This window comes from Malurus melanocephalus, unplaced genomic scaffold, assembly GCF_030028575.1.
Source record: "Malurus melanocephalus ecotype Western Australia unplaced genomic scaffold, MMel_1.1 scaffold_97, whole genome shotgun sequence".
In the NCBI taxonomy this organism is placed as follows: Eukaryota; Metazoa; Chordata; class Aves; order Passeriformes; family Maluridae; genus Malurus; species Malurus melanocephalus.
In genome coordinates, this window is record NW_026623329.1 from 180781 (window position 1) to 190734 (window position 9954).

The following is a 9954-nucleotide window of genomic DNA, read 5'->3' on the forward strand; positions in this document are numbered from 1 at the left end:
TGGGATTGAGTTCTCATCCTGAAGGATGTGATTCACGCGCCTGCAAGGGCCTGATCTCCAAGGATGAACCTAAGATAGGGGAAACAAACAGTTGCTAGGAACATCCSTGGCCTGCAACATCATCCACAACATTTAATTAATTTGTTTAATTGTTGGCACGTTCCCTGGTGAGGTTCTAGGATGGATTAACCTCCCTTGCTCCATGGGATGTCTGGAATAAAACAGAGGTGGTGGCAYAATATATAAAATAAATAAACATAACGAAATAAAATGAAGGAAGGACTATACCCAGGAGACTGATTTATGTCCTGGCCTCTGGGCTGGAAGTGGTCCCAGAAATTTGAATTTACTGGCACAGCTATATCATATGGATACCAAGACACCTTTTTTCCAGCTCTCTGCCCTGATCCAGCCAATCCTTCCATGCTCCTGCCATGCTGCTTCCATGTGTTGGCMATCCAGGGTGACACCACCATCCTGAGGAAATGCCAGCCATGGCAGCACCACAGCTCACACGTGCATCACACATTTCTGAGGAGAGGATGGTAACTTCCCAAAAATCTGGCTCAGTGGGCCACTGGCACCCCTCAAAATGGGAATTGACCCRCTGTGCACCTTTGTCCATCATCCTGCTTGTCCATCAAGCCTCTCCTGCCAGTGGAGCTGTGGTGGACCACTTCCCATGGCCTTGGAGATCTTCCTGCTGGCAGTGAGGRGCAGATTGGAATCCCTGGACTTGGTTCTGTGTCAGGCAGGAGATGTTTGTGCCACTGGTCATTGGAATTGAGGGAATAAACCTTGTTAATTGTGGAATGGTTTCGGTTAAAAGGGATCTCAAAGATCATCTTATTCCAACTTCCTGCCATGGACAGGGCCAACTTCCCCTATCCCAGGTGGCTCTGAGCCCCATCCAGCCTGGCCTTGGACACTTCCAGGRATGGAGAGTCCACAACCCAAATCACACTGAAGAGCAACACAATGATTTTTCCACATTTTTCCTCAAAAAAACAGTCAAAACCGGTTAAAATAAGAGGACGGGGCTTTTCCATGGTGCTCCTTCTGTCGCAGGACTCCAAGCCTTAGATTCCCAGGCTGATTTCCAGACTCCCCTAAAGACTCATCCCTGATGCCACCATGAATCACACTGGCCAATCCTTATTCCCTGGGAACAGGTCCTGCTTTTTGGTCACTGCCTTGTGACACCGGGCAGCACTGACACACCTCCTCTGACATTCCTGGGGCTCGCGGGCCCCAAGCCTGGCAGAGCTTCATCTCTTGGGCAAGAGATGTGGTTGATCCTCTCCACGCCCAGTTGTAGATCCACGGGAGAGGAATGGCTGGCGCTCCTGGGGTTATCAGGGATTACTTCCCCATCCTGTTGCTCCAGTTTTACATCAGCAGAGCCGGTGGTGTCAGAAACCTCTAAAATATCTGCAAGTCAAGCAAAAAAAGCTCTCTGCAAGAATCCCYCCTGCCTTTTGTTTCCTTGGAAATGAAGATGTGGTGGGTTTTTGGTGTCTCTTTGTTTTTTTTTCTGGCCATGCCTTCACTGTGATCAGTGATTGATCCCACTGGATGCTCTGAATGTCTTGGATGAGCATCACCTCTGCCTCAGGGAATTTTGCTCACCTTGCTCAGCTCCCCCCAACCAAAATCCTGTTGACCCCAATTTTAACCTCACCTCATCCATCTTTCTTCCACACTTTTTTGGACCCTCTGCCTCTTCTCCATCTCCTAAACTCCAGGCCGTGTGGTTGCAGTGGATCTCTGTTCTCTTTTCCGGCAGGATGGAGAGGGAAGGGATACGCAGACATCTGATGACCCAAGTGACTTTGCTCCATGGGGCTCCTCCTGCTTCACCCTCCCTGCTCTTTGGTGGCTTGGTGATTCACAGAGATGTCTGCTGATATCCAATGCTAAACATGCTGATAATTCTTTCCTTGGAAGCACAAGTGGGACAGGCAGTCAAATGGAAGCCCCAGAAGAGATGAAGTTATCAGCTCCAGCTCCGCCCAAAGTGTCATCGTGYAGGGAAATAGGAAAGGCTGATGACATTTTTGTCTGACTGGGATCCAGAGATCCTGGATTGGATGCTCCTTGTAAAAGGGGGATRAAGATCTCTTTAACCCTTGCTGTAARTGTTCAAAGCCAGGTTGCATGGGGCTTGGAGGCACCTGGAAAGTGACCCTGCCCATGRCAGGGGGTGGAATGAGATGATCTTTAAAGTTTCTTCCAACCCAAACCATTCCAGGATTTTCTGATTTAAAACTTTGTAGGTAAYCAAATTATGCATTTCCTGTCCCTGAGAATATCCAGGTTTACCCTTGGTTTACCCTGACTGTCGATGTTGGGACTTCTCTARGTCTAACCTTGGCATAACCCACTCAGGTAATTCCATTAATTTATGCCGCTTGTTCCCATTTTCCTTTAAGAAAAGGCCACAGACATGATGATCAGACATCAGCAGCACTGCTGGCCAGACCAGAGCTGAATTAAAGGATTWATCCCAATAAATGGCATGAATTCCCAGAGTGCTTTCACTGCTCCCTGGAATCGCCAGCCCAGCCTGAAGGCAATGCTGAGGTGAGAAAAAAACCCACATGCATTCCTGGCCTCTCATCTAATCCGTGATCCCTGCCCACTCTTTCCAAATCGTTGGCTTCATCATCGCTCCGTCCAAAGGCAGGGAAGATTTATATCCTGTCCCCAGGTGAGGGTGTTTTTCCTGGGCTGCGGAGACGATCGGGAGAAGATGAAGTTCTCTTTCCTTGCGGTGCTGGCTTTGGTCCTATTTGCTGCTCAAGGTGAGGTTTGCTCCTAGATAATGTATGGTTGAGTGTTTTAAAAGCGGGGAGGCCTCATATCCCGGGAGAGSAATCACGGGAGAGGGTTCCTCAGGTCTTGGAATGGCGCAGCTGAAGGACACAGTGCTCATTTTGGGGGGTTTTATCTGTAATCTCGGTCTGGGTGTGAGAAAATGTTCATTTCCGATGGGAAATTTCCCTGTCCTACTGTTTTTTTAGGGAAAAAAGACAGAAGAAAGGAGGCAGCTCCCACTGGTTTGCCTTTGAGACACTTTCCAGGGAGCTTTCCTGGTGGGGTGGTACAAGGCTGAGGTTATTTCTAAATTTTGATGCTCTGTGTTTCTGGTCCATGAGGACAGGGCCACACCTCCAACATCTGGCCTTGTGCAGCTGTTTCTACCCCACAGCTTGGTGACTTTAGAGATTTTGGGACAAAAAGTCAGGGAACTAGGGAGAAGTTGGGATGTGGACTGAACGGGTTAATGGTGGTGGGTATTTGCATAGTAATTGTGTTACAGATCGTGTATTTTATTTCATGGAGAGATGATCAATTAAATCAGAGCCCTTTTGAGGAATATGATCCTATATCCTCTATAGACCAGAGGGAATAAACCTCATCCTCATTTTGGAGAGCAGGAGAGGCTTTGCCAGCGCGTGGAATTGTGCCACATGTCTGGTGCAGAGAAAGAATTCCTTGGAATAGTTATTTCTGGCCCATTGTRGCCTGAGAATACCTTTCTGCTATTTAGCTTTGTTTACTCACCAGAACAGCAATCCTGACAGATTTCCAAGTGTTAACAAGGCCCGGGAGACAGGGAGATTGTCCTCAGTGCCAAAACGAAGCCTGGSCTAATCCACGTTGGATTATCCAGGCAGTAAAAATTAAGCATTCRCTGCACATATCTTAGGGCTGAATTCTCACAGCAAAGAGTAAAAAATCCTTCTCTTCATCTTCTTTTTCCTTTAAACCAGGTTCTGGATTTATTTTTGGGGGCACTGATGTCCCACCCAAAGACAAAGRCGTGGGAGCCTGACCTTAGGCTGTGAAGGTCCCAATTAACCCTTTTTATCTGCCAGSGCTTTCTGCCTAATTAAGCTGCAGTTTAATCATCCCCAGCAARTAGAAAAGGTGACCCCAGGCCTTGGCACATCCTTGGAAACTCCCCCAGGAGTCCCTACTGTTCCCTGCTCCAAGCATTGCATCAAACCTGCTGTCCTTGGCCTATCAAATTCAAAGAGGGAAATTTGGGTTGGATATATGGAAAAAATTCTTCCCTGTGAGGGTGGGAAGGCCCTAGCAAAAGTTACCCAGAAAATCTGTGGCTGCCCCTGGATCCCTGGAGGTGTCCAAGGCCAGGCTGGATGCGGCACTGGAAGAGAGGGTTGGGTCTTTGAGCTCCATGGCTTTTATCTGACCTGCACCTCATCAATTTGAAACTCAATGAAAAGAAGGGACAGTTTTTGCTGCCAGGACTGGTGGCATTTCACAGAATCCCAGATTCATTGAGGTTGGAAAAGATCTCCAAGATCTTTGAGTCCAGTCTTTGACCTATCACTGCCAGAGCACTGAGTGCCGCGTCCGGGCCTTCCTTGGACATCTCCAGGGATGGGGACTCCATCGCCTCCCTGGGAAGCCCCTTCCAATGCCTGACCACTCTTTCCAGGGAGAAATTCCTCCTGATGTCCAGCCTGAACCTCCCCTGATACAACTTGAGGCCGTTTCCCCTTGTCTTGTCCTTGTTCCCTACAAGCAGAACCCAACCCATCCTGGTGCCACCTTCTGTCAGGGAGTTGTGGAGAGTGGGAAGGTCCTCCCTGAGCCTCATTTTCTCCAGGCTGAGCCCCTTTCCCAGCTCCCTCAGCCTCTCCTGGTGCTCCACCCCCTTCCCCAGCTCTGTTCCCTTCCCTGAAAACGCTCCAGCCCCTCAATCAAAGTCTTGTCATGAGGGGCCAGAACTGGACACAGGATTTGAGGTGTGGTCTCAGCAGTGCCCAGCACAGAGGGACAAWCCCTGCCCTGTCCTGCTGGCCACACCACGGCTGGTGCAGGTCAGGATGAGTCAGTCCATCTCCCTCTTGCATGTTTTGTGTCTCCTCCTGCAGTGAATGCCCTCTACTGCTACAGCTGCAACTGGGAACAAAGCAACTGGAGCTGCCTGAAGGCTGAGAAGTGCTCGGAMAACGATGTGTACTGTGTCACCAACGTGGCCTCCGTAGGAATCGGTAGGTGCTGGGTCTGGGTCTCCTCATAGGGACTCAGGGATGGGATGTGAGGTTTTGGGTTGGATTTGTTATGGGCTGAGGAGTCATTGGGAAGCGTGTGTGGGAGGTGGAGCCCCTTCCCAACCCAACCTGGCAGTGCTGAAGGTTTGAGATCCTCCTCCCCWTCACACGGTGAGATTGTTCTTTTTAGCTGTAGTTTGATTCTTGCATGGAAAATCAGGGGACATCGAGGGGAGAGGAAGGATCCTCCAGGAGAAGAAGAAATAAATTTGAACCTTGATTTCTTGTCCCCTGGGAGCAGAGCCCAACCCCAACCTGGCTCCACCCTCAGAGAGCTGTAGAGAATGAGAAGGTCCCCCCTAAGTCTCCTTTTCTCCAGGCTGAGCCCTCCAGCTCCCTCAGCTGCTCCTGTTGTTCCAGCCCCTTCCTCAGCTCCATTCCCTTCCCTGGACATGCTCCAGTCCCTCAATGACTTTATTGCAGTGAGGAACCAAAAACTGATCCCAAAATTTGAGGTGTGGCCTCACCAGTGACAAGAAAGGGGAAAAAAATCACTTCCCTGGTCCTGCTGGTCACTCTATTTCTGATCCAAGCCAGGCACACAGGGAAACAGTATTATTTCCCTCAAGCAGAGAAGCCTGGGAATGTGATTTGAATCCCGGAATGAACATTGCAATTGCACACCTAAAAATGTCCTGATGTCAGGATCCAAGGTAGGAAGTGCTGGATGACCAGCACGGATATGGAATTCCACCAACAATTCCTGGGTTGTGGTGGGACCAGGATGGGTCTCATGCTGATTTCTGGGGTTGTGGGGGGACAATGGGACTCAACAAATCCCACTGCTGATCCCACYCTCTCCCTTCTCCGGGCCAGGCTTTTTGTCTTTCTGGAAGAGGATCACCAAGAAGTGCTCCGAGACCTGCCCARATCACAACTTCAAGCTGGGCTTGGCTACCTACACCTCCTACTGCTGTCAGAGCTTCCTGTGCAACCTGAGTGCATGCCCGGGGCCCCGGCTGGCTCGGCGGTGAGAGGTCTGGCAGTCCCATACCAGGTCCTTCTTTACCTGCTCAGCGGTGCTGGGACAAAAAGGATCCTGAAGGACCAAAGAGCCTGGCCAGATTCCCCCTGTGGGGGGAACTCCTCATGTTCAGTGGACATTGAACATGAGGAATGGATAAAGCATTGCRGTCATCATCTTGTCCTGTGGTGTCTCCCAACCTTCTTCTCATTTTCTTCTCAACCCTGAGCTTTGTGGCTCAAGCAGAGCACTGAGTGCCACCTCCAGGCGTTCCTTGGATGGATGGGTACCCCACCACCTCCCTGGGCAGCTCCTTCCAATGCCTGACCACYCTTTCCATGAAGAAATTCCTCCTGATGTCCAGCCTGAACCTCTCCTGGTGAAACTTGAGACCATTTCCTTTCATCCTGTCCCTGTTCCCTGTCTGCAGAGCCTGATTCCACCTGGCTGCCCCCTCTTGTCAGGGAGTTGTGCAGAGCCAAAAGGTCTACCCTGAACCTCCTTTTCTCCAGGCTGAGCCCCCCCCCAGCCCACTCAGCCTCTCCTGGTGCTCCAGACCCTTCTCCAGCTCCATTCCCCTCTCTGGACACACTCCAGCCTTTCAATGTCTTTCTTCTTGTGCTCTGTCCTGCAGCTTTGGGAGGAGATGCTCCTTCTGCACCTCCTGCATCTCCAGAGGATTTTCTCCTGGATTTTTTTTTCCTATTTTGGATGCTGTTGGAGCCACAGAGTGGCATCTTCTGGGAAAAAATAACAACCCCTCTTATGTGCACATCTGTACACATCTGCTTGTCTCTGTCCACACCTCCATTTCCATCACMCCTGCTTGTCTCTGTCCCCATCACCTTGGGGAATCCCTTCCTTCCTGTTGCTTTGCTGTTGTCGGAGTCCCATGACCTCACCCAGGACCAGCAGCACCCTGGATTCACAATTCCTACTGCTTGGAATTGTGTCTTCCAGCAATCCATTAATTCACCTTTAATTAATTTAATTAATCCATTGATTTCCCTCTGACATCCTCCAAAGCAACTGCAGGGTAATCAGGGAATATCCTGATTTGGAAGGGACCCACAAGGATCATCCATGTCCAGCTCCTGGCCCTGCACAGGACACCACAACAATCCCACCCTGTGCATCCCTGAGAGCTTTTTCCAAGCATTTCTGGAGCTCTGGCAGGCTTGGTGCTGTGATCATTCCCTGGGGAGTCTGTTTCAGTGCCCAAAGACCCTCTGGATGAAGAAAATTTTCCTAAAATCCAGCCTAAMCCTCCTCTGATGCAGCTTCAGTTGTTTCCTCGGGTCCTGGGCACCAGAGGGAAGAAATCGGTGCCTCCTCTTTCCCTTCCCCTCATGCAAAGCATTTGCAGCATTTGGGTTGAGCTGCTGAGGAACCGTGGAGAGTTCTATAAGGAGAACAGAGTCAGTGAACTTGGTGATTGTTTTTTTGATTATTGAGAGGCCAAATAYTTCATGGAGACATTTCCAGAGCCTGCAGAGAAACGAGGGTAAAAAAGGAGCTGAAGAAATGAACAACGATGAGAGCGCAGAGATTTTTCATTGTCAGAGGTGCCCTGAGTGCTTTTCTTTTCTTCCAGGCAACACTTTTTGGAGGAATTTTGCTCTGGAAAAATCATGGGAATGCTTTAAATTGAGTCAAAGCTCCCAAATCTGCAAAACATTCCTCAGCCAAGGGATGACGCTCCCTGTTGTGCTTCCAATTTGAAGTTGGTAAACAAGAGGCACAAAAGAGGCTTTGAGCTGCGCTGAGCAGGGCTGCCTCAGGCTGGAGCCTGGGCTGCTCGGGATGAAGGATTTTTTCATAACAAGGAATTTTCTGGGATGCATCTCTTTTATTAATSAATTTCTGCTTTCCTTCACCCCCTCCTTGTTGCAGTTACCGAGTGAAGGAACTTGGGGTGGTTCCTTTCTCCTCTTATTTACACCACAGTCTCTTCCCAACCCTCTTCAGGAATTTTTATTTCCCTGCCTGAAGCACTCCAAACCCCCTCCCTTCCCTCAAAACAAAGCTCTTAATTTACTCATCACAAAATATTTCCTCATAAAAAAGTGGAAAAAAACAACAAAAAAGAGGGATTTGTGTGTTTTTTCTCCTGCATGCCAGAATTTCTCCACTCTCTGAAAGCACCAAGGAATCCCAGTTGGACTGACTCTAATAATTAATATTTCATTGGGTTGGATTTATTCTTCCTGCAGCAGTGGAGACAGAGGCTCCCCCAGCCTGCAGGAAAACAGTCGGGATTTTTTTTTTTTTTTGCTGCTTTAAAGCAAAACTGGCTGGGTTTTTTTTGCTTGATTTGCTGTGCCTTTGCTGCAGAAAAGCTTCCTTGTATCCATGGGTAAGAGAAAGGGAAATAAATAATCCTGGGCATGGCTGAAGAGCAAAGGGTTATTTTTTTAACAATGTGAAAAATAAACTAAAAAAGAGAGGAGGTTTAGATGGGATATYGGGAAGAAAATCTTTATTGGGAAGGGGGTAAGGCCCTGGAATGGATTTCCCAGGAAAGCCGTGGCTGCCTCATCCCTGGAAGTGTCCAAGGCCAGGCTGGATAAAGCCTGGAGCAACCTGGGATAGCAGGAGGTGCTCCCATGGCAGGGGTTTAGAACTGGATGATTTTTAAGTTCCTTCCAACCCAAAACATTCCATGATCCTACAATTCCCACTGCAGCTCAAGGATATGGAAATACCTCCTCCTGTAATGTCAATCAACCCTGGTGGCAATTGCACCTCTCCAAGACACGTGAGGCATGCATGGAGGAAGGAGGGTGATTAATGATTTGTGATTCCTAACCACTAATTTTGGCCAGGAATTAGGACCAATTGGGACCACGGAAAGATGGGAGTCATTAACGCAYGGATGAGGCTGCCCAGAAAATGATCCTGAGCTGTGCTGTGAGAGGCAACATCCACCCCTCAGATTGGGAAGATGTTTGGAGCATCCTTAACAAAATGGGGTTGGAAAAACCTTTTTCTCCTCATTTCAGACTGCACTGAGCTTCTCTGACCTTATCCAAAGGCTTGGACAGAGGTGAAGATGCTCTAGAGGCTCATTCCGGGGTTATTGCAGGAATCTGGGGAGGGATACCCACCCAGATGGACATGGGAACACAGGGAAGTGGGAGATATTGTCCTCCAAGGCATGGAAAAAGGTCCTTGGAGGAAGAATTCCCTGAGCACGGCCCTGAAAGAGGCAGCACAAAGYGAACACAGAGCCCTTTCAGCGGCYGGAGCCAGCAGGATCACGTGGAATTCAGATGGAGCAACGATTCCAAATGGAATAATAAATGCCTGGCTGTGGATAATGACCAGTTTGGATACCTCAGGGACGYGCTGGATGGTGTTGTGACGTGGTTCCTTCGGGTCCAGGGCAGTTGTCACCCTTCACCTTTGCTCTCAGAGCCACCAAATCCTGTGGAGAAATTTATCCCTGTGCCAATCCATGTGCTGGGAGGGAGGGGGGAAGTGGGATAGAGCCATGAAACCTTGAAAAAGAGGGAGAATTCCCCAGGCAGGGGTTAGTGGAAGAGGGGACATCAGATGGTGACATGTGACCAGTGGCCACCCCTTGTTCCCCTGCCACCCCTACCATGAGATGAGTGTTGGGCCAGGCAGGAAAACCCCAAACCTCCTCTCTGAGGCACAGCAGCCCCAGAGCTGTTTCCTAATTCTTTGTAGGGTTCAGGGGAGGGGGTGAGGTCCTCGTTTGGTTARGGGGGTGACCAACATCGCTGGGATTCTGGAGTGACCTGCCAGATCATGGAAACCAAGGAATATGGAGAGGGGARAAGTGACCTGGCTGTTCCCAGCAGGTACCAGGGATGGACAAACACAACTCTGGGCTTGTGACAGTTTCCTGCTGGAAATTCATCTTTGGGGAAATTCCAG

At 49.5% G+C, this 9954-nt stretch overlaps 1 protein-coding gene across 1 annotated transcript; it reads left to right on the forward strand.

Moving 5' to 3' along the window:
• The first annotated feature begins 2602 nt into the window (after positions 1-2602).
• LOC130575098 (lymphocyte antigen 6E-like) lies at positions 2603-8443 on the forward strand. Its single transcript, XM_057368777.1, has 3 exons — positions 2603-2804; positions 4908-5027; positions 5904-8443. The coding sequence occupies exons 1-3, from the start codon at positions 2753-2755 to the stop codon at positions 6059-6061; spliced, it is 330 nt and encodes a 109-aa protein (XP_057224760.1). The 5' UTR covers positions 2603-2752; the 3' UTR covers positions 6062-8443.
• The last annotated feature ends 1511 nt before the right edge of the window (positions 8444-9954 follow it).